Raw genomic sequence first — 24,228 nt, 5'->3', positions numbered from 1 at the left:
GAATGTCAACAGATCGCAAGCTGTTAATCATCCGGGGAGAATGAAATATTGTGTAGGCAATTATCGACGGGCATCTGAGAGCCACCATGGGAAAACTGGGTCCTCGGCCGAATTCTGTCTCCCCTTGGAGAGGGGCCGGGGAGACGGGCTTTAGCGTTCAGAGCAGGCTTTTTACACAGAGGGACGGCGAGGGGGCCCCGGGCCCCAGGGAGAGGGGTGAGGCGAGGGCGGGGGTGTCCATCCAACCAAACACACAGCTCTCTGCTTTGAGAAGCGGCTCTACCCACAAGCCCTGGGCCTGGAATCCGAGGCCCCCTCCCCGTCCGCTCTCCTTCCCCCAAGATGTCATCTTTTGAGAGGATTTCATGTGGAAGCATCGCTAAGTAAATTCGCTAAATGCCTATTCACCCCGGTCAGATGGGGACTTGGTGAAGCGGTTAATGCGAAAATGGCCCCGCCTCGGGGCCTGAAAGGCACTTTCTGGGGTCTCCGAATGGAGCCGCAGCCTCTGACCCCGGGAGGCCCGAGGCTTCAGGAGCGCGGCCCCACCCGGCCCCTCCGATGCCGCTCGCGGGCCCCTGCTCATTATTCCCGCCGCTGGGGACCCATTCAGAGGTTAACTTGTCTCCCCATTCATCGGGACGACGGTAATGAACCGACGCAGAGCTCGGCGGCGAGGCTGGTAAACACGGACCGCCGAGACGGGGCTAGCGCGGGCCTCGTCACGGCTCGGAGGCGCTCGCTTGCATTTTTCATAGGCCGATCGAGTTAACACCTCTCCCGGCAGCTCCAAGCGGCCCTCTCCGCGCGCCGGCTGCCGTAACTCGGCGCGGGGCAGGCGCGGGCTCTACCTCGCAGCGTGCGGGCGGGCGACATGCAGACACGTGGGGCGCGTCCCTGGCCGCCTCCCCGGGGCTCGCCTCTCTGCACACCGGCGGGGCTCAGCAGGGCTCGGCTTGCGGGTGCGTGCCGGACTTAGCTCACTGCAGACACACGAGGTTTGTCTGGAGTCTGCCGCGGCGAGGCCGGCCGGCCGGCTGGCTCTGACTCGGTGCGTATTTCCGTGATAGGATGGGACAACGGCAGGGCTCATTCTCACTGCAGCATCTCTTAACCGTTCTGGGCCCCCTCCGCCGGAATGACACGTCGGTCAATGTGACTCATCCACTGACGTGACAGAGCAGGGACTTGCCGTGCCGAGTCTGCAGGGGGTTGCAGGGGAGCGAGGGGAGGGGCGAGGGGCGGGGGCGGCTCGGACCAGACGATTGGAGAGCAGCTTGCGTTTATTGTGCACCTGCTGTAGGGCCTTTAAACCCACCTGGTTATCCATGCACAATACATCTATGGAGCACCTACTATGCGCTAGCAGGTGAGTTCAGGGGAGGCTAAATGACCTACACGTAGACGCACACAGCTGGGTCAGGAGTGGATGTGGGATCCGTCTCCAGACCTTTCTGCTCCTTGAGCCCCCACATCGCCTCCTACGGCCCCCACCTGCCTCCCAAAGGTCTAGCCTCCTTTCTGGTCCCAGGCCTGTCCTTCCCATCCATCCGCTGCCTTGGCGTTTCTCCCAATCCGAAACCATGCTTAACTCTTTCCTTCTCAACGAAAACGCCCGAGCAGAGAAGCCTGGGGACAAAGGAGCTGTCGCTTCGGCACCGTTTACCTGTTCGGGTTTATTCGGTGGAGGAGGCGACCGCATCTCCGGCAGACAGGGGCCCGTGCGTGTGACTGCCTTGTAAAATGCTGTCACAGCTGTATGCACAAGCCGATTCGCTGTGACTACACGAGATTGATGGCGATAAACTTGGGGTAACAAAGCCGGGGACGGCGTCGTCCGTTGGTGCTGCGCTTCCTGTGTTTTAAAGCTCCCTCAGTCAGGTGCCCAGTGGTTACCTACGACCTGGTATTTGTTCACACGGGCAATCATTCCTTCCTTCATTCATTCATTCCTCAGAATGCACTTGAAGGGTCGGTTCAAACCCATCTCGCCTTGAGTGACTTATCCGTCGAACAAACATCAGCGTAGTTCCTACTCCGTGTCGGTGATTAGCGAGTTCGAGGAGGTTCTGTCCTCACGGGACTTACGTCCTAACGTAAGCAAATTTAATGCTTTCAGATGACAGGAAAATAGCGAAATAGAACAGGGATAGGACAAAGGCGTAGAGGGGGGCGCTTTAGGTGGGGGGACCATAAAAGGCCTCTCTGATGAAATGACACTTGAAAAGGCGCCTGGGTAACAATGGCAAGCCAGCAACGGGAAGATACAGGGCAGAATTTCCCAGGCGCGGCAGGTGCAAAAGCCCCGAGGTCGCTTTGTAGCCGGTACTGAGCTCTACGCACCGATGACTTCCTGTTTGCCAAGCCCAATGCCGAGCATTGCACATTCCGAAACAAATAAGATACCATGCTCACCCTCACGGAGTTCACGGTCATCGAAGCACATAGGAGGCAAATGCGCAAACGGTCCCTTTTAAGCAGTGCGTGGTAAGCCCCGGGAAGGCGACTCATGAAAGAATATGGCGTATCCGCCCGCGGGGTGTAAAAAGAGGGATCTTGTTTTCTGTGACAAAGAGGGGAGCCAAGACCCGACCCTCCATGGTCTCCAGAGGACCCTGACTTTCCTCTCGGCTCGTTTCCACAGGACAAACGACCAGCTGGTGGCGTTTCTCTCCCGATACCGAGATATGAATTTCTTGAAGTCGCACGGCCGGGACAACGCAAGGTAGGACACGTTCCTCCTCCTGTTCGTGTGCAAACCGGAAACGAAAATGCGAGCGATCATTCCGGGGCTTCCTTCTGGGCCGGTTCGGTGCAGCCGGAAAGAAGTCGAGGCTGGGAGACGGGCAAGCACGGGGCTCCTCGCCCCTCCCCCGCAGGGTCTGCGGTGGTTGCTGAGGATGGGGATGATAGCGAACGTGCCCCATCACGTCGTAGCCTTAGAAACCTTTGTCCGAGCGCCTTTGCGAGTTTACCGTCTCGGCGTAGCCACCGCGGCGGTAAGTGGGGCAGCCATTGCGAATCGCCATCTGTAGGGGTGGGAAGGCTGAGGCCCGTAGTTCAAGCGATGTCCCCAGATCAATCGTTTGGTCAGTCGATCAGTCATTCAACAAACATTCTCCGAGGGTCAAACCTTCACCGGGCATCCATCTAGCAGCGACCAAGACAAAATCCTCACTCCCCTGGTTTACTTGCTAGTGGAAAAAAGGGTCTCGTGCCAGCATGGAGTTAACTCAAGCATCCTGGCTCCAGCCCTGTCTCCTTACCACTGTCTCTCCCTTGCTGCCCGAGACGTTGACGGGGATCCACAGAACCCCAGTCCAGACCCATTACACCGCCCTCATCAAAATGAGCAAAGCTAAACGACGTCACGGTCCAGCTTCAAGCTGAGTCTGGATCTCCGTGGCCAGTGATCTGCTAGAACGGCACAGTCCGGAGTGCCCCCTGCAGGGCAGATCACGTGACTGGCTCTGCCGTCCCGCTGTAAAACTCCTGTAAAACACCAGTATAAACCCACCCAGGACCGTGCTGGCATCTTAGAGCTTTTTTTTCCTACCACTGACCTCAGAAAATGCCCCGGCAGCCCACAGGATAATTTTAGCGTGTTAGCGTGTTGTGTTTGGCCCCCGTGTTGATTTTGTTTCGTTTTTGTTTAATTCGGGTGTGTTTCATTTGAAAACGAATAGCCCCGTCTAAAAATAGTCGTACTTCCCACGAACATCCAGATTCCAGCTCATCCCCAAAGCGAAGGAGGTCCTCTTACCCTCCGCCTGAGTTTTCTGCCCTTATCAGCTGGATCTTAGATCCCCGTGGTTCCGAAGACTCCGCGGTCCTCACTCGTCTCCCGTCCCTACCTGGTGGCCCTGTCAGTATTTCAGTTTGCAGTGTCTTACTTGACGCGTTCTCGGCCACGGCTGATGGAGGTGCGGTTCTGGCTGGCTCTGTGACTCGGTTTGCCCGCTTATCCACAGCAGCGGGGGGACCAAAAATAAATAAATAAAAGCAGCAGGCGTCTCCTCCCGAGCGTAGCCCCAGAGCCCCTGTGCGGTGCCGCTTTCCTAGGCTTTCACTTGGATTTCACGCAGCTGTCTATTTATAGATCGCTCTCGTCTTACCGACAACCTACATTCTTCACATTCAAAAGGAGCCCGAGACTCGAAAACGCTCTGTGAGTTAGCGCGGACTAGTAGAGCATCTCCTGGCCGCCACGGGCGGAGAGGCCTGAGTGGGCGTCCCTACTAAGCGCCCGTCTCTCCGCTCGGCCCCGTCCACGCCGAACCCGATTCCGTTCTAACGGCCACTCTGTAGGAAAATAAGAATTATCGTCCCCCTTTGTCAGGGAAAGACAAGGGGTCTTTGGGAACCTAAACGGTTCTCCCAAGGTCACGCGGCTGGAAGGCGCTAGAATTCGAACGCAGGTCTCTGGCCCCAAAGCCCACGGGAGTGAGGCGGAGCTGCCAAGATTCCACAGAGCTGGCCAGGTACCAAAGCCGGCCCACGGATTCATGTCCCCACCCTCAGGCAGAGAAGGCAGGCCCTCCTTCCCCTCTGGGTCACCTTGTCGCCCATGTTTTGTGCAAACAACGTTGCGTCATTTGAAAACGAATGGCCCCATTTAAAAATAGAGAAAGGAGCCCACTGTCAGTCGAACGATGTGTCTGAATCGCATCCGGCCAACGATTCCGGTGTCCACGTAGTGTTCATTCTCTGTCCACTCTTTTCCGGCACCGTGCTGGGAACTGGGTGCAGCACAGAGGTTAAAATCGTGGGCCTAGAGGTGACCCCTCCGGAGATGGAGTTCTGCTCTGCCGCGTCCTCACCATGTTGCATCGGACAGGTGACTCAACCTCTCGGAGCCTTTCCCTCTGCCCGTACCGTGGACACACTCTTCCCGACAACCCCGACACACTCATGGGGTTGTCGAGAAGACTAAGTGAGATGCCGCCTAAAAAACATTTGGCAGATAGTGGATACCCTGTGATGGCGGCGACGGCATCGTCATGATAAGCACAGGACTGAAACATTGCTGGGGGGAGAGGCAGATGGCGTACGGGCCAGAGCCGTGCCTCTGGGCGCGTGAGCACATCCTGTCGAGTTGAGGTGCTTCGGTAGTTGACGGGCGGTGCCCAGATGGTATGGGACAGAGTCAAAGCTCAGGCTAAGGGTGCTACTTAGCTCCCGAGGTCCTCTGAACAGAACGGCCCGCGGGTTCCCGAGTCTTCAGCTGGGATTCGCTCGGCGGGATGAGAAGGGCAGTCGCTGAGGATTCATTTACTGGTAAAGCGAGCCAGTGAGTCATCATCTGGGACTCTCCCCTCTGCGGGCTGAGGCCTCACACCTGCTGCACAAACACGCCTCACTTCGTTTTCTGGCCCGTGCGCGCAGCATTGGGCGTGGCTGAACCCCAATGCCGGTGCTGGCGATGTATTCGAAAGGACGTTTTGGGTGGGAGAGGACGGAAACCCAGCTCGAACTAGCCGAAGGAGTAAAGGAAGTTATCGGATCACGCAACTCTAGCATCAGTAGCTGATTTCAGGTACGGCTGAATCAAGCAGTTCAAAGGATACCGTTAACCCGGACTCTGTTAGTGTTTTTTAATTTTCTTTTTTTTTTTTTTGGTTGTTTAATTATTTCCTATTATCCCTGGAGAAGTTTAAAGTAAAACAAACACAGCACATCAAAGAGCCACGTAGTTCCCTGGCTCTTTATATCCCTTTTTTTAAAAAAAAACCGAGCTATAATCGACACACGGCATCACGCTTTGTTTCAGGCGTGACGCAGAATGATCCGGTCCACGGACAATACCGCAAAACGATAGCGCGCAAGAAGCCGAGTTAGCATCCATCACTGCAGAGAGTGGCAATTTCGCGTGTGTGAGGAGAACTTTTATGATCTACTCTCCTGGCAACTTTCAAATGCACGGCACAGTGTTATCAACTAGAGCCACCACGCCGTGTAGAACGTAGGACGTCTCGGGACCTGTTTGTCGCATAACCGGACGTTTGTACCTTCGGACCCCCTTCACCCATTCACCCCACTTCCGTTAGTTCTGTTTTCCTTTGTGTCGATTTCATTTTCTGGCTGCAGATGGCGCGACCCGCCTCGACTCACTAGCCTCATTTGACAAATAGGGGAGCTGAGGCTCGGAGAGGCGAAGGAACTTGCTTCAGCTCACACGGCAGGAGAGCAGGGCCAGGACTCAGACCCCGGTGAGCGTCCCCAGAGCGCAAGCTCAGAATTCCCGCGGGGTGACACCTGGCTGTGCTCTGGTCCTGCGTTCCTCCGGAGTGCTGGGCGGCTCCGAGGTGGCCGCGCTACTCCTCTGGGCTTTATTTTCTCCCTTTGGAAAAAAAAAAAAAAAAACAACCAGGAGCTAGGAGGGAAATGCTCTCCAAAGTCCCTTCCCGTTCCGATGCTCCGCGCTTCTGGACCAGCCCTTGCAAAAGACGCCCCGACAGAGGCAGAGAGCTGAGGGGGCATAGAAGACGGGGAGGGGCCGAAGCAAGAAACGGGACACAGAATGGGCCGCCGGGTGCCTCCGTTTTTAATTTCACGTGGTCCTTAACAGCAATGTTGACCTCCTGTCCCCGTGCCCGGCCGTTAGCAGCCGATTTGGACTTCCAGCTCCTGCTGCAAAGAGATGGCATGAAGGCAAACCGACGTCCTAAAGAGCCGCCAAACTGGCCCCGTAATGAAACGAAGGGGAGGGTAGTGTGCGCCGTTTCCCCTTGCTTTCCACCAAAAATAAAGTAACTGGATATGTTGAAAGGCATGCAGCCCATTTATCGTTTTCCCAGCCAGCCTCCGCAGGGCTGGCAGGAGCAGGCGCCCTCGAGTCTGCTCGCAGCCTGGGTGAGCGGGTCCCCCGGCGCTCCTGGCTCGTGCTCGGTGAACATCGAAGAAGTTTCCCAAATCTTGGCAGCCGAGTCACCGCTGAGTGGGCACAGGCAGTGAGATGGAAAGGAAAGATCATTCCTCTCAACCAGAGTAGGGTTTTCGCCGGGACGTTTCCCGCCTCGGCTGATCCAAGTCCTCTACCTAATCCAAGGTCACCAGGGCCCCCCGCAGAGCTGAGCCCTGGGATTCCACGTGGTGGGGTTGGGGGGTGGCAAGAGCATAAATCAGAATCACTTTTTAAACGAATGGGGGAAGCGAGTCCGGCCCTTCCGCTTCTCCCTAGAGTCAGCCTTTCCCAGAGCACACGCACAACCCAGCAGTGACGTGTGAGGTCGATTATTCCAGGTAGGTCACAAATGGGCACCCTGGGAAAGGTGGGTGTCAATCTTCTGTACAGCAACAAAAATGTATACCATTAGCCCACCTAGCCCATGACTTCGTGGATATTATGCTTAGAATGAGAATAAGATTTTTAAAAAAAAATAACAGTCGAAGTTATTTAAAATCGATTGAGGAAAATATTAAAGCAATTCTCCTATGGGAGAATAGCACATAGCACGGCAATTAAGAATCCAGGTTCTGGGACCAGCTCGTAGGGCTCCCAGGTAAAGCGCTCACTAGGTGTGTGACCTGGGGTAAGTTCCATCAACCACCTGGGTGTCCGTTTCCTCATCTGTAAAATGAGAATGATAATAAGACCAACCTCACAGAGTCGCAAGAATAAAATGAGTGAATATATGGATAAGTCTCGGGACAGTTAATTGTGCATATTAAACTGATGATGGTGAGGATGAGGATGATGGTGAGGAGGAGGAGGAGAAAAATCTCTACAATGATATACAAACGATTAATGTTTTAGAAACGCTTTTAACCATTCGTAGGAAAACAACTAGCATTTCAACTGGAAGAAGGCTAGACCGGAAGGAAGCTAGGACAGGTGCCAGCCACCAGGCTGGGAGTGACATAGCCAGTTCCTTCCTGTCCCCAGGTCTGGTCCCCCTGGGAGAGGCAACCTCTCCCTCCCTGGGCACCGGAAAGGGCCAGCTGCTTTGACAGCTTCTCATCTCTGACACTGAACTAATCTCCAGACCCAAACCTCCCTTGGTGTCTAAACATGCAGCCATTTAGCCACGAGTTGGCAAATCCATCGAGAACCAGGCCAGGAACCTCCTCCAAGCAAATCTGCTTTCGGGAAGCCCTTTGGTGCCAACTCGCTTATCAAGAGGTGGGCTCTCTCTCCAGCTGTCTCGTAGCACCGTGATTGATGTGAGGAGATAATTAATATCTCGTCTCCAACGGGGAAAACATATTGCCTTTCCTTTTTGCTTTTCTTGAACTTAAGCAGGGAGTTTATCACTGTTTGCAATGTTCACTTTTTTTTTTAATTCAGTTGTGCGAAAGAAACAGTCAGTCAGCATCACACACTGGGCTGTGCACGCATACCCTGTCTTGGCCTCAGCGTGGGTTTTGAGATCAAAACTTTTTAAAAAAAAAATAATACGTGTTGAAGTTAGGAAAAAGGCCAGAAGGAAATTATGTCACGGTGCCATCTCTGAGAAGTAGAGTAGGGTTTTTATTTTCTCCTTTGGTGTCTTTTTACGTTCCAAGCCTTCTATAAAGCACGTGCATTCCTTTCATAATCAGAAGAAAAGGCAGTAAAGATTGTCTTTAAAAATACGTGAAATGTGGAAGATCGATTAGCCCTCAACAGACCTTGGGATGCTTGGAGGTACAAGCCTCTTCGGGCCCTGAGGGCTGCGAAGAGCATGAGCCACCATGCTAGGGCTCTCTGCATTCCGGGATTTGGGCCCCGGACCCTGCATTTCCTCCTAGAAATTATTCCGGAACCGTCCCTGGATGTCGAGCCCAAGTGAGCTTTCCCTGCACAGGGCGCGTGACGCCCAGTCACCTGTGGAGGGTCCGCCGCGTGCCGGGGACTGTCCTCAATGCCTCGCAGATGCAGATTCTTTCACGCCTCACGACAGCGCCGTGACGCGAGTCATTATCGCGCCCGTTTTCCAGATGGGGACGCCGGCACTAGCGAGCTTAAACCACACACGCCCATTGGCGGAGACGGGACCAGAAGTGCGGTCCCAGAGCCTGCCCTCCTCGCCGCTCGCTGCGATGGTCCTTGCGGCGTGTCCCGCCTCATCCGGGCCGTGCGCGCTTACACGTGACACGTGCCTTCCGCCGTCCCGTCACGGCCTGCCCGTCCCGAGGCCGGCCCGCTTCGGAGCGAGGGTGTCGAGCCGAGCGTTTGCCTGAGGTCTCGCTCTGCATCTGGGCTCTCGCACACACTGTTTCGGATGAAGCTGACCGGTTCCTTCTCGGCCTTCTCGTCGGGCTGAAACGCCACCACCCCCTTCCTCAGCAAAGCCTCACCCAACGCTCTTCGCTGATGAAGTCCCCGCCGTCGAAGTCCCCGCCTCTTTATTTTCTCTCATGGCACTCTGAGTTTCTCTGCATAGCACTCACCACGAAACGACTGATTACGTATTAATGCGTTCTGTAGCTCTCGATGTCTGCTCACTTATTTATTAGAGCAGATTCTAACCGTCGTGGTTCAGAGTATGGGATCCGGAGCCCGACAGTTAAGACGTGAATCCCGCCCTTGCTGCAAACCAGCCACATGACCCTGGGAAATGTACTTCACCTCCCCGCATCCCGCTCACTTCATTTGGACGGAAAATGAATCCTCGTAGGGTCGCGGTGCAGGCCAACTGAGGGAGCATGTGTTAGGAGCGAGGAACGGGGCCTAGAAGGTAGCAAGCGGTCCGCAAACGGTGGACGATGTTATTTTGTTGCTGTTGTTGTGGTTGTGGTTGCGGTCGGCATTGTTTTCTCTGTCTCCCTAGAAGACAAACCATGATTCCCAACCACAGCCTCAGCGCACGCACCCGGAGTAGGGCAGGAGCTCTCCGGAGCCGCTTAATAAGGAAGAGTCCCCAAGCCCCCTTGCTCTTCCAGCTACTGCAGCGTAGACATGACAACCGGGTCGAGCCCAGGTCAGGAAGGGGCACCGCCCACCCTGGGCCTGAGACAAATGGCCAGCAAGGGACGCCGCGGAGCCGCCCGACGAGGGCCGCCGTGAACTCAACCCTCGCTGACTCACAGCCCGGAAAGGCGGGAGGGTGTTGCGTTCGTGCTGCTCAGAGAGCTTTAGGAGGTTGCCCGTGACACCTGTCGCCTCCACCGCCACAGCCCTGGGCATCGCGCAGCTACAATAATAGCTGGAGATGGGCTTCGCCGTGGGTGCCCTGGGCTTTTGTCCTTGGTACCAAAGTGGTGTCGCCTCTCAGGGCACAGATGCTCTCCCCTTCGCCCTGGCCACCCAGTCACACATACCTGTCTGCCCACTCGCAGGGGAGAGGAGAAGGACAGACAGCCATTTCCGTTTTCTAGCCTGATAAAGGAAAACGTCAAGCGTCTCGGCGAACATCCGCGGAGCACTTCGCCGAGCCCCCTCTCTGTGTACCGTCTCATGCCGACCTTCACGCCAACTCCGTGAGGCAGCTGATTTCAGGACCGCGGTGTTTCACATGAGGAACCGAGCCATCGCCACACATTCGGGTGGCCCGAGGTTAGGGCAGACCCAAGACCTGAGTCAGGATGTCTGGATCCGGAGCCCGGAGCCCATGGCTGTCACGCGTGAGCCCGGCTGACTTCCTACACGGTGGTCGTCATGCTTTGTTCCGTGACTTTATTTTTTAACTAAAACGCTGAGGTCAGACTTATGCCGAAGGAGTCATCTGGGTTCAGTGACAGATCACTGGACGGAGAAAGAGAAGAAAGGGACTTTTTCTTTTTTAGGCGACGTGACTTTGGATGGCTTTGGATCATCGGACGTCCCCCTGGGTCTCCGCGTGCGTGTACGTGTGTCTTAATCTGTGGAATTAGTTATATTAGCTGATTGCCCACATCCCTTCTTGCTCAAATACGCTGTGAAATCTGCGAGGCGCAGCTCTCCCTTTTAGAACTCATTACAGGACAAGACGGCTCTGGAATAATTTCACACTCGGTGACTGTGCCGAGATCGTAGACACGAAATTAACTGAATCGAGAGACTTCTTCACCGCCGACCTTCCCTGAGATCATTCCCAGAGGCTGCGGATGCTTCTTCTTCACTGAGTTCTTCTCCCGCCGGCGAGGTGCAGGAACGCCTCCCACCTCACACCTGTCTTCCCTTGATGCTCCGCTGAGGGGACTGGGTCCCGGGGACATCCCCGTGGAGTGCTGTTTAGCTATGACTTTGTTCCATCTTGTGCCAGCAGAGGAGTTTCGGGAAGGCAAACCACCCATCCCTGAAAGGTACACACCAGGAGGCAAAGCCACCTGCGGGTGACCCCACGTTTGTCCTTGGCTGACGACGGGCGTCCTCGTGAGGTCTCGTGAGTCCTTGTGCTCCTGTCCTTCCTGCACAGTGCCTTCCTGGGGCGGCAGACCTTCTCAGAGCCTTCATTTGGGTCCTTTTGGAGGGACCTGGCAAATCGGAACAGATGAACGATAGCAGAGTCGGTGAGCACTTGCATTGGATTTATCCGGACCCGGTTTCGAGTTCAGGACCGCTAGCCGTGTGACTTTGGGAAATTCACTTAAACTTCCTGTGACTCACGTCCTTCACCTGTCAAATACGTGGTTGAAGAATTGGATACCTGGCTCACTAACAGCTGCCACTTCCTGACTGCCTGACGGGCATAGCTGTTACCCTCGCCTTAATTTATTCCCTCAGTAAATACTCACCGAGCGCCAGCTGTACGCTAGACATCGAGGATGCGGCAGCGGACAAAAACAGACGAAAATATCAGACCCGCTGGGCCTTACGCCTAGTAAGGAGAAACGGACAACAAACTAAATAAGTGACTTTGTATACGTTGTCACAATTTGTTCATTTCTTGGAACAAATAAAGGGTGAAAGTACGATCGGGGATGCGAGCGCTGGGGAACGGACGTTGTCACTCCGTGAGGAGGAGCCGATGGTCGCGTCGGCCCGTTGCTCGGGGGAACCGTGCCTGCCAAACCGTGTGCAAGGACCTCCATCACGTCTCACAGCTGACTCAGGAAGTGCCTCGGGGCTCGCCCGGCGGGTGAGGAAACCGCCGTTCAGAGAGGTCACGCCAGCCCCACGTCTCAAAAAGTCTGAGACCACAGGGCAGGGTTAACGCCCGCATCCTTTTCCTGTCTGACCCAGTGGCCCCAAGCAACCAAGTCAAGGACATCCTCAGGCACCTTCTGTGTCTCAGGGCCATTGCTGGAAAGCGTTCCGCCCCCATGCCTCCGATGAGCGAGCCACGCCCCCTTTCCTGGCACACCTGCATTTAGCAAAAGACACCCAGGCGTGTACCGACTTACCTCGATTTCCAGCCTTTACCTTTTCAAGCCACGGCAAACGCACAGGGCAGGAAAAAGAGCCCATCGCTCCCCACGCGGCTCATTTCTTTCGCCCACTAGATAGATGCTCAGACTCGGGGCCTCTGGCAGCTTCTCCCAATCCAGACCCATTTCCCGGTAGCCCCTCTCAACCCAGGAATTTTCTCTGAGACCTTGGGAATCAGTCATCTCTATTTTTACTCGTAATTAACCAAAGCATGCATTAGCAGCTTATCCGTTTTTGGAATGCAGTAAATACAGCAACCAATCTCCCAACCCCATGAATATTTCATTTTAGAGATTACTGCATAAATATTGCATTTGGGTATTATGGCCTAGGACATCGCATTAAAATTGCAAGACGGTGCTATTATCGTACATAATGGAACATGAAATTAAAACACCCAACCACGGAAAGAAAAATCCTGCAAGCCCTCTCACCTGTATTTCTTTTCTTTCTATCTCTTGGTTAGTCTTGGTTACCATGTATGTTTTGGTATAAATTATCTAAAGTTTAGAGCGTTAAGCGCGGTTAAATGTGCCGACTGGACGTTTCTGTATAATTAGCTCCAGCCAGAGTCGAGGTAGGATTTTATTTCCCTAAACTCAGGGCTTCGTTCAGTGGGCCAGTTTAGAGCTGAGTTTTGTGTCTTTGGGGTCATCTGGTGAGGACAATGGAAAACCTTCACCACATCCCTTCCCGCAGAGAAATCCCTAACCCCTTTGGCCGTGCGAGGCCAAGCTTGGGTTTTGCGTGTGATAAAAAAAAAAAAAAAAAAAAAAATGTGTTAGAGAAAGAACAGGCCCGGGGACGTGGGACACCTGGACGTCCCGGGTGGCTTCTGTCCCCGTGTGTCCTCCGTGTGTCCTCGGGAGCCCTCCGTAGGCTCCCGCGTAATGCCCACGGCCATTCTCCTGCGTGATCTCCACTGTCACACAACGAAGTGGACCGAGAGTCGGCGTTTCGTGACCGGCAAAGTAAAACCGAGGTGCGGTTCCCAGAAGAATGGGGGCTGGATGCTGGGTGGACGGGAAGAAGGGGCGAAGCGGCTACAAGCGGATGAACCTCGAAAACGCGCCGGGCGGGGAACGCCGAGCACCTGCAGAGCGGGAAGCGCAGGTCCGCCCCGCCCGCCTCGCAAAGCCCCCGGGATGCGTGCTGTAGAGCAGGCGTTTCCCATCTGGTGGACGGAGTCCAGGGAGCCCATGCCTTTGAACGGAGAGAAAACGATCTTTGTTTGTGATGAACTCTCACTGAAATCTAGCTAAACGTCCGGAACAAACCACAGTAGCATCAGCAGTAACTGCCAGGAAGGAACAGATTTTCCTGTCCTCCGTAGTCGGTGCCCGAAGCTCCAGATACCATCTCTGCTCACCGCTGCTTCCCAGTGACAGGGGTTTTAGACCGGCCACATCGTAATCCTGTTTTTAACGCGTGAATCGAAAGCACGTGAATGACCCTTCTGAGAATTTGGGTTTTTTTTTTAAAAATTTTTCTAACCCTGTATATTTCGATTTAAGAGCGTTATTCTGAGATGAAGTTCCCCAAGCAGCCACAGTGTCCACGGCGCGACAGGTGGTTTTAAAGTCCCCTAAACAGGAAGGAGAGGCAGCCGATGGCCATCACCACCTAATCGTGCAATGGCACGCACTCCAAGGCTCAGTGTCCTCCTCTGTAAAATGGGTGTGATAATAGTACCTACCCCAGAGGGACAGAAGGACCTGCCTCGCTTGCGAAGACAAAGCGACCCGCTGCACGCAGAGCCCCTGGCTCGGTGCCCGTCATACGCTAACTGCTCCACGCGTGCGTTAATGGCCATGACTGTGCCCTCTCGCGGGTCACCTTCGGGCTGAGGGCGCCTCTGTCTCTTTCAGGTTCATCCGGAAACAGGGCCTGGACCGGCTCTTCCTGGAGTGCGACGCCCACATGTGGCGCCTGGGGGACCGGCGGATCCCAGAGGGCATCGCCGTGGATGGCGGCTCGGACTGGTTCCTGCTGAACAGGAAGTTTGTGGAGTACGTGACGTTCTCCACGGATGACCTGGTGACCAAAATGAAGCAGTTCTACTCCTATACGCTGCTTCCTGCCGAGGTGAGTGTCTGGGACAAAAAAAAAAAAAAAAAAAATCCTGAGAGGTCACACAGGGAGGGGGCTGGCTCTAGCCTTTGGAGCAAAGCGGGTGTTGACTTTTTACTGAAGTTTTGGCAAAGGGATGCTGAGTGAAATAGACAGTCCTCCAATCACCCAGGTAAAGATGGAGGGCCGCATCCCGTACAAGGGACCTTGCTGCCGGAGCAGGGCCCATGGTCTCCTCCAGTCTCTGGAGGCGTACAGAGGACATGCCACTGGCAGTCCACAGTGTCTCTGGGAGAAGAGGCAGCCCTTCCCCAAGACACTTGGCTCCTGTTGGTCACAAAATCATCACGATACGTTGATTTTGTTAGGATAAGACATTTACGGTCATTTCCTAGAAAACGGCTGTAATAAAAAAATGCCAAGCTCTGATAATCTACGATACCCGCACAGCCGTGTATCCTGGGCCTTCCGAGACGCAGCTGCGTCGACTTTTAACAGATCCTCCGCGGTCATCAATCCTGAAATAACGACTTTCTCCACACCGAGAACCCCTTTTTGGACTTTGAATATCGTTCTGTTATTTCCTGACAGACGGACAATAGCGTTGGCCTCGTCGGTCACGTCGGAAATCACAGTGATCCCAGAGACGGCCAGCCAGGCTCCTGCTGGACCTGCACTGGTCCCCTGCTCTGACAGCCATCACGGCTAGGTGCCTGGGACCCAGCCCTCCCTGTTGGCTTTGAAAAGTGTTCGAAAAGCTCTGGGGAGCCTATCACCGCTTTTCAGGCCTCGGCATAGGGAGCCAGCTTAGTTTCGGCTGCCAAGTACAATGGGCGAGGTGGCTTATAAACAACAGAAATTTTACTTCTCACTGTTCTGAGGCCAGATGTCCGATATCGGGGTGCCTGCATGGTGGAGTGAGGGCCCCCTTCCAGGTGGCAGATTGTCTACTGCAAGTTCTCCCTCTGTCCTCACATAACCCAAGGGGTGAGGGATCTTTCCAAGGTCTCTTTTCAAAGGGCACTAATCCCCATGCATGAGGGCCCTACCTTCAACTCCGAATGACCTCGTGAAGCCCTCACCTCCTAACGCCGTGGCACAGGGGTTGGGATTTCAACCTGCCAAGCCTGGGGAGACGCAAACACTCCATTCCAGAAGCCCCACTGTGTAGACGGAGATGGGTGGGGACCCGGGGCTGAAGTGTCGCCTCGGACATGGCCACAGGCCTCCTCATCAGACCTGAGGGATGGTAGGTGCAGCTCCCAGTTCTCTTGCATCTTAAGTTCCGACTTCGGAAAACTCCAGAGCTGGTTCTGTTTCTGCTGAGCCCGGGACCCCTCCCGTGAACGGTCCGTCATGTCTTCCTGGCTGTGCCCCGCCTCCAGGCCGCTCAGGCGGTGTGCTTGCAGGCCAGACACCACGGCGCGTCTCATTGGATGGTTTCCATGTCCCCCCACCGGCATCTGGGGCAGTGCCAAGATCTGGGAGGGATGACGGGCTCGTCATCACCGGGCCAGGTTTAGCTATTCTGCACACATGTCAAGTAATCAGCTTTTAATCCTATTTCGGCGAAAATCACCTTTTCTCTCGATTCCGATAACCTCCTCATCCATTATCCTAAAGGAAATTTCTATATCGTTATGAAAGGACACAGGGCAATCGGTAATTGGGTACTTTCCCCCGCCGCTTGATGGAGAATATGCTTCTCCGTGGGCTTGTAGGCAGTTCACGCTTCAAGTCCAGGTTGGTGGACACGTCGTTTACCATCACAGGAAGGTCAGCCGTGGGTGGTGGGCGGAGCCTCACTTTGCCCACCCTCCCATTGAGAAGAGGCTGTTTGGGGCTTTGGTTTGGGGTTTTCATCACGATGCGCATCCTCACGCGGGCTCCCCCCACCTCACCCCTCCCCTAGGACACACACAGGCACACTGCACTCCAGGACCCTGTCAGATGCGCCTCCCCCCGTGCCAGCATCTCTGCCTTGTCCTGCCTGCTCCCAGACTCCCTCCAGGGGACCAGCTCAGAAGGAGTCTGGAGGCTGCGCCATAAATTTACAGCAGGCGCACACGTATTCCCCAGCAGTTCCTCGCAGAGAGCGGAGAGCGGGGGGGGGGGGGAATGTATCTTCCTGGATCTGGAGTTGTCACACGACAGAGTCCAAACAGAAGTCGGTCTCAGTCTGCGTGTGTGTGTGTGTGTGTGTGTGTGTGTGTGTGTGTGTGTGTGTCTGTCTTCCAGCGCCTCCAGCCATATCTCTCCTCTCTGGTCTCTCTTTTCACTCTTAACTTCGCCTCTTTCTCAGAGTCTTGGGAGAGGTCAGCCAGGCGTCTCGGGATTAGGGGAAGATGATGGTGCTCGGTTCAGCACCAAGGACAGCGAGAGGCAGTGCTTCACGCCTCCCTGTGCTGTGCTGACGCTACCCGGGTGGCGAAGGCAGGAGGGCGACTGGGATGCCGTCCAGCCCCGGAGCCTGACGCATCCCTAAGTCTGGCCGCCCTTACCCAGGGGTGAAATTGCAGAGCATCAGTCTCGAGACATGTCAGGGCAAAATCCCTCTGGTGTCTGACCTGGCTTCGCCAAGCAAGAGCCTTTTCACCCAAGGTTTTCTGGAAAATTGTCCCCACTTATTTTTTTCTTTTTTCCTCCTCTGCTCCCCATGTGTTGACATGCTTTGAGGGACTTTTCCTCTCCACTGAGCAGAGAGAAGATGTCCCGGGTGATAAGGGATGTCTTGAAATCGGATTCTAGACGACTGAAGTAAGACAGTTAGACCAACACTCTGAATGTGAGACTTCTGAGCAGGATTAAGCTGCTCTGGACACACCACCCAGTGTCCCCTGGCGGGGCGAGACTGGCACTGGCCCCGTCTGCAGAGAGAACAGACGCGCCTCCAGGACGAGCCTCTCCGTGGTCGGGCGGCCTGGGGCGGGGCCCCCGACAGCGCGGCCCGTTCGGGCGAGGCTGGCACGGGCCTCAGGCCGCTCTCCCTCCCTTCCCCGCAGTCCTTCTTCCACACGGTGCTGGAGAACAGCCCCCACTGCGACACCATGGTGGACAACAACCTGCGCATCACCAACTGGAACCGCAAGCTGGGCTGCAAGTGCCAGTACAAGCACATCGTGGACTGGTGCGGCTGCTCCCCCAACGACTTCAAGCCGCAGGACTTCCATCGCTTCCAGGTGAGCCCGCCGCCCCCCGCCGCACCCCCAAACCGTACCGCCCCAGCCCGCCTCTGCGGGCGCCCAAGGCCGCGGCATGCCACGGGGTCCTTCAGCCCCGGCTCTTGATAATGGGAATGACAATGCCGACCGGAGGCAGCCGGATGTCCGGCAGCATGCCCGGGCCCTGCCCACCGGGTCTAGGGGCGCACTGCCGTCCGGACGACAGAAATGTCTTCGCACGTCGCCGGATGTCCACGGAGGGCAAACTCGCTCCCGGTGGAGAACCGCTGACCTCCAGTGAGGTCCAGGGATTTTTTTTCCTTTGAATATCACACTTTGGGAAATTCCAGTGAGCAGCCAGGTTTAAAAAATAATAATAATAAATAATAATAATAATAATAATAATAATAATTCATTTGTGAACTTGAAGGAGTACCAGGAGGCAAAAATGCCGTCCCCTTCACAGGGATCTCTGCGCCGCCTGGTTATTTACGGGTCTAGGGAAAGCAGAGGCAGGAGGGTGATAGATGCTCCATCTGCTTCCCACGGGCCCCGAGGGGGCCTTGGCGCCCGGACCTCTCCAGGGTGGCAACCCCTTTCCATCCCATGCAGGCTCCCTTCCTACTGCCTTCACGCTGGCACCCTGAGCGCCTTCCTCCCCCTCCCCCCACGATGCCCCCACCCAGCTGCGGAGACCATAGGCAGAAGGCTGCAAAGTAGTTAAACGTATCGCTCCAGGCCACTAGAGCCGCCACGCGGAGACAGTGTGCTGCTTTCAAACGGCTAATCCAGAGGGACGGCAGAGCAGAGACGCCAGTGCCAGGCCGATAACCCAGTGCGAGGGGCCCCTGCCGACTCACTCTGGCCTGGACCCGAGCCGCCTACGGGCGGACGCTGGCCGCCCGCATGGAGCTTGGTCTCTTAGCCCGGCTCCTCGGCGTGGCCCGCAGACCGGCAGCGCCCGCATCACCAGGGAGGGTGTCAGAAGCGCAGACTCTGACCCGGACCTGCCGAGTCAGCATCGGCGTGTGAGCGCCTTCCCTAGGTGACCGGGAGCCCGTCTGCGCAGGGCAGGGTAGGACTCTGCTCTGTCCCAGGCTGCGCCAGCCCCGCTCTGGGCACCGGCTCCACCGGGGTCGATGGCATCTCCATGGTACAGGTCGGGAGACTGAGGCTCGGGTGGGGTTCACTCATCCATGGTCACACAGTGAGTAGAGCAGGAGGGCTGGAGGTCCCACGCAGATGTTTCCGGTTCCAGCCCTGGGCTTTCTGCATCGGACCCCCCAGCATCCTGGCTTCATGTCGACACAGGTGCGGAGTGATCCTGTCTCCTACATCCCCTCAAGGCTCCTGCACGGCATCCGTCACCTCCAAAGCACTTGCTGCAATGAGTGTGGTTTTTTTTCAGACTTGTTTTTGGTGGCAGATTGAGAGCTCACTCGGGGACCTCCTCAAGCCCTTGTTAATTTAGGCATAAACGTGGGTGACATTTTCGCTCCATTATCCATGCAGAAAAGATCTGCTGAGCAGAAAGGGGGTTGCAGGGGGGGAATAAGTGACCTATTCCAAGAGAAAAAAAAAAAAAAGAATTCCCACTTTTGTAGAGGACCCATCACAGCCTTTGTTGCAAAGGACCTCGTCACTGAGAGCATGTAGCCCGCGGCGCTTGCTGGGGACTCCGCCCTCGCGGGCCGCTCCTAGTAGCCGCTTCTCTGTTCCCGCCCCAGCCTCCTGGGGACCGCGCGGTCTCAGATGAAGACTGGCGAACACAGATGTGCTCACAGCTCTTTCTTTCACAGTAAGCAAAGATCAGGAATGTCCCCCCCCCCAACATCTAGAGTCCACGAACAGCTGCCTCTAAGGAACTCGGGGTTCTGGTTCAGAGAACCCCAAGAAAGAGAATGCTAAACACCGAAACGTGCCCCTTTGAGGAGATCCAGCTCTGATCGTAGCATCGCGGACCGGGAAAGGAGGCGACCTTGTCCCTGAGCCCAGTTCTCTGCCCCCAGAAAACGAAGCCTTGGAAGCCCCCGATAGCGGGCTCAAGCTGGGGGGGGGGGGGGGGGGAGATAACGGTCATGTGATGACAGCGTCCGACACCGTTGGCAGACTCTACGCTGCGTGTCCATGTCGCTGTACCCATTGTAAGGATGAGGAGGCCGAGGCCGTGGGCGACTAGCAGTGAGCCCAGGTGGCCTGCCTTTTCAGGGCCACTGGAAGGGGACAGGGCTGACCCTCCACCACAGCGGCGGGCGTCCCAAGGATTCATGACACAGAGAGGTGGCGGGATGTCCGGAATGATACAAAGGGTGTTCGGTTGTTTTCGTTTTAATCGGGGGCTGGGCAGAGGAACCACCTGGGGTTTGAGGGGCATCGGAGCCGCGTCTGAAGTTCACAGCCGTGTGGGTCTGTGCCCCTCTCGCTCCCCGTCTCTGAGCTCTGTCTCCTCATCTGTAAAACGGGGACCCTAACACCCTAACCCCCGCTCTGCAGAGCGACCGGGAGGGTGAGAGGTGAGGACGTCAACTCAGCACCCCACGCTCATCCCTCCACTGTAGCCAAAACAGCGCTGGGCCCAACTCAAGGCCACAAGAACGCTAGACCGTGACTCCTCCAGGGAGGGGCCCGTGTTTGAGGTGTTCCTTTAGCCTTGGCCCCGGGGTCAGCAAACTACGGCCCCGGGGCCAGTTCCAGCCCACTGCCTGCTTTCGTGAGTGCAGGTGTTTCTGGAACCCGGCCGCACCATTCATTCACCGTTTTGGCCACGGCGGCTGATCCCAGCTTACGGTCTAAGACCTAGCGGGTGGCGGGCGCTCGGTATTTTGTTTATTTATTCCCTGGACCTTCACCCAGGCACTGCCATTACCTTGCTGGGTGACCTTAGATGAATCCCTCTCTGGGCCTCAGTCTCCTCGAAAACTTGGCTTACGTCAATGGTCCTCACACACTGCATCGTAACCACCGGGGAAGCTGACTCTGCGGCTGACTCTGCCGCAGAGCCCAGGAGGCAGTAGGGAGTGGTGGGGTCTGCGGCGAGCTGAGGAGCCCGTGCCCTGGGTAGGGACAGCCACCGTTCAGCTTTCACCAGTCCCTGCCCTGTAGGAACACCGCTCCAGGTGGCCGAATCTATTTCTGTTTACAGGGGAGCCAAAAAGTGTTTCTGCGAACTCTTCTGCCTTGTAAATGTTGCCGGCTAATTCAATTGGAAAACACTCTGCTGGACAATTAAAATATACCCGCAGGCTGTGTTTGCCCTAGACCTCCAGCTAAACAAGTTCTGAGATCCATCCCAGCTATAAACATCCAGGATGTTGATTTATTTAACGCCCGTGTAAATGATGCTTATCACGGGCCCATCACTGCCCCCATTGGCTTCACAAACATTAACTGGTTCTGAAAGCCCTGACTCTCACCTCTATTTTGCAGGGGCGGGGGGGGGGGGGGGGGGGGGGGGGGGGGGGGGCGGGAACTGAGAACACAATGGTTAGTAAGCGTCAGCGCTGGACGCAGGCGGGGAAGCGGCAGAGCCGCGCCCCGAGACCGCCACCCCCACCCCCACCGCACCCCCACGGCGGCGCGGGCTGACACCTGACCTTTCTCTCTCCCGTGAGCACAGCAGACGGCGCGACCCACCTTCTTCGCCCGCAAGTTCGAGGCCGTGGTCAACCAGGAGGTCATCGCGCAGCTGGACTACTACCTGTACGGGAACTACCCGGCGGGGACCCCGGGCCTCCGCTCCTACTGGGAGAACGTCTACGACGAGCCGGATGGCGCCCACAGCCTGAGCGACGTGACGCTCACCTTGTACCACTCCTTCGCCCGCCTGGGCCTGCGCCGGGCCGAGGCGTCGCTGCACGCGGAGGGTGACAACAGCTGCAGGTGAGCCCGGGGGCGCCCGGGGGCGCCGGGGGGGGGGGGGGGCGGGCGAGGAGTGGTGGGGGAGGGGCGGGGGCGGGGCGGGGGAGGAGGGCGCCACCAGGGACCGGCCCACCGCGCGTCTCGGTCTCTTTTCCTAAAAAGCATCCGCATGACCACGCCCAGCATTCAGAGCACTTCCGGTCTAAGCCGTCATCGCACCTGAACCTTTTCGGACCCCTGGGTCTGAGAGTCAGCCCGTTCTTTCTTTCCAGTCGGCTCGTGCTTGACGCGAAGCCTATGTGTTGTAGGAGGAAGCTCTATGTCACCCTGTTACGTAGTTGCGTTTGTCGTAAATGGAAGGTAACCCTGAACCTATAGAACTCTTTTTCTTTTTCTTTCACTTTTTATTATGTAAAATACATCCAAAACAGAGAGGAGAGTGTAGCCCCCATGCCGGAGTCCCCCAGCGCCAACAGTGACCAGCCCCAGGCCGAGGGCAGTTTGTCCCAGATGGCACATGGCCTCGGCCGTAAATAGTGGAATATCTATCCCTGAAAAGCAAAGAGGCTTTTTCGAAATTCTTTTCCTTTATTAAATTTCTCGGGGTGACATTGTTTAATAAAATTACATAGGTTTCAAGTGTACGATTCAGGAACACATCATCTCTATACCGCACGGTGTGTTACCATCCAAAGTTAGGTCTCCTTTCGCCGCCATGCGTTTGACCCCTTTGCCCTTGTCTGCCTTACCCCCCCACCCCCGCACCAGCACCCCGGTAACCACCATACTGCTCCCTATGAGATGTCGTTGGTCTTGTTTGTTGGTCGATTCAGGTTTACATCCCACATGTGAGCAAAATCATGCTTCTCAACTTTTTCCACCTAACTTCTTTAGCTTAGCACAGCCTCACGATCCGACTACGTCCCAAATGCCAGCATCTTGTCCTTTTCATGGCTGAGTAATATTCCACCGTATATATGTACCGCATCTTCTTGATCCAATCATCTATCGAAGGACACGTGGCTTGTTTCCACGAAAGACCCCTTTTTCAAACACGACCATACTGCCATCGCCACACCTAGAACATAACCCAAAACATTAACGTGCCGAACTGTGATTTAAAACGTTTAGGTACCCCCTTTGGATCATCTTGCTGGCCACTAGCCGCTACCAGCTGACACTGAGGGAAGAGCGTTCTAGAACACTCCAGAAAGGAGAAGGGACGGGAGGAAAATCATTCAGGATCTCCCCTCCCCTCCACTGCCTTTCCCCCAAACCGAGCAACACTCTTCATTCTGCGTGGCTTTCATGCCGGTCTCTAGCAAAGCGCTGCGCAGATATTTACATGTTTGCGATGCGAAGTGGGCGTCCTGTTATTCTCCCGCGTGGCCGTCGTAATATCAGCCCCTTCTCCCCCGGCTGTTCCGCAGCTTCCGCGATGCTAATGATCCCTTTTAATGCCGCTGGTGCTCCACGGAGTGAAACTCCAGAGTTTGCTCAATCCGGCCCTTTCCTGTTGCTATTGTCAGTAATGGACTGTTGTGAATAATGTTCTGATGAATATGTTTTTTGCAGAGAGCTTTCTTTTTTTTCTTTCCTTCCTTTTTTCTGATTTTTTTTTTTTAGGATGGTTTTCCAAAAGTGCCTCTAATCACTTTCCTGGTCTTTTTTGTTCTCCCTTATCCTCCTCCCAGCACCTCCCTCTTTTTAAAGCAAAGAGAAAAAAAATTAACATCAGTCTCTCTCCACTGAGCCTCCTCTATGTGCCCCTCCTTGCTCGCTCTCTCTCTCTCTCCCCCCTGAGGAACTGTTTTGCTCCTTAAAATTATGAAGACATTGGAGAGTTTCCTTTCGGGGGCCCTTGCCTAAGCAGCTGGGTCTGTGCGGGGCTGTAGCAGGTGTTTCTTATCCCTTCAAGGGCTCAGCCTGCAGGTTCTGACCTCATTTAAAAAAAAGAACTCAGGACCTGCAGTTTGCACCCAGCCCTGCTTTCCTGTCTGTTGACCTTGGACAAGTCATTAACCTCTCTGGCCCTCAGTTTCCTCGTTTGCAAAATGGGGATAATAATAAACCTGACAGTAGAAGGTGACGTGAGGTTTAAAGGAAATAAACCCTTTCATTCGTAAATCGTTTGAATCCTCAAAAGCGATCCTATGAGTTATGTAGTATCATTAGCCCCGTTTTAATGGTGTTTTACAGGCGAAGTGGTCAGGGAACGTTCATGCCGTTATTATGAAGCTGCCAAAAGCAGTCAACAGGGAGCTTACTGTGTGAGCTACACGCTCTGGAACTGGAGTCACCTCTGTGCTTCCCTTTGCTCCCTGCCTGCCCCCCATCCCTGCAAAGACCCTGTCCCAGGCTTCGAGGGTCATCTCAGCTGCCACATCCTCTGTGAAGCTTGCTGAGAGCAGCCCCGACAGCCCACCGCTCCCTTCCCAAGCCGAAAGCAGCTCAGAGGCTCCCCGCTCGCCCTTCCGTTGCGTGTAGCAGCGGTGTCTTGGGTCAAGGTCAGCGATGAAGGTCTCCTTACCCCCGCTAGTCCAGGGGGTCGGAATCCTGGCCCACAGAACCGCAGCACGAACCCCAGTGCAGAGCACAGAGCCGACACTTAGGAACTGACTGTCAGCCAAGAATAGTTTTAATCTCCGGCTTCACAGAGTTCATAAGGGAAACGATCTTATAAGGAATTCCAAAAGACACCCCCGATTTATTTAGGGTTGTTGAAATTTTCCCCCGGTGCTTGTTTTGGGAGTAAGCGAGCCATCAAGACGCCTCAGGCCCGGAATCCTTCGACGTCTTGCTCATTTTTTATCGTAACAGAACCACTGTGCCTCGCTGTGGGCAAAGCCGATTCATTTATGAACACGA

General features: G+C 55.4%; 1 protein-coding gene across 2 annotated transcripts in view; it reads left to right on the top strand.

The window, feature by feature from the left end:
* Positions 1-24,228, top strand: part of XYLT1 (xylosyltransferase 1) — a 258,893-nt gene that overhangs the window by 217,465 nt on the left and 17,200 nt on the right. For both annotated transcript variants that reach the window (XM_016156891.2, XM_036226082.1), the window contains 4 exons: positions 2,645-2,725; positions 14,140-14,356; positions 17,344-17,520; positions 21,119-21,381. In XM_016156891.2, the coding sequence (XP_016012377.2) occupies positions 2,645-2,725; positions 14,140-14,356; positions 17,344-17,520; positions 21,119-21,381 (738 nt within the window). The remainder of the gene's footprint in view (positions 1-2,644; positions 2,726-14,139; positions 14,357-17,343; positions 17,521-21,118; positions 21,382-24,228) is intronic.

This window comes from Rousettus aegyptiacus, unplaced genomic scaffold, assembly GCF_014176215.1.
Source record: "Rousettus aegyptiacus isolate mRouAeg1 unplaced genomic scaffold, mRouAeg1.p scaffold_m13_p_8, whole genome shotgun sequence".
Lineage (NCBI taxonomy): Eukaryota > Metazoa > Chordata > Mammalia > Chiroptera > Pteropodidae > Rousettus > Rousettus aegyptiacus.
Note: the sequence above shows the minus strand (reverse complement) of the source record. Positions and strands in the feature narration are given on the sequence as shown.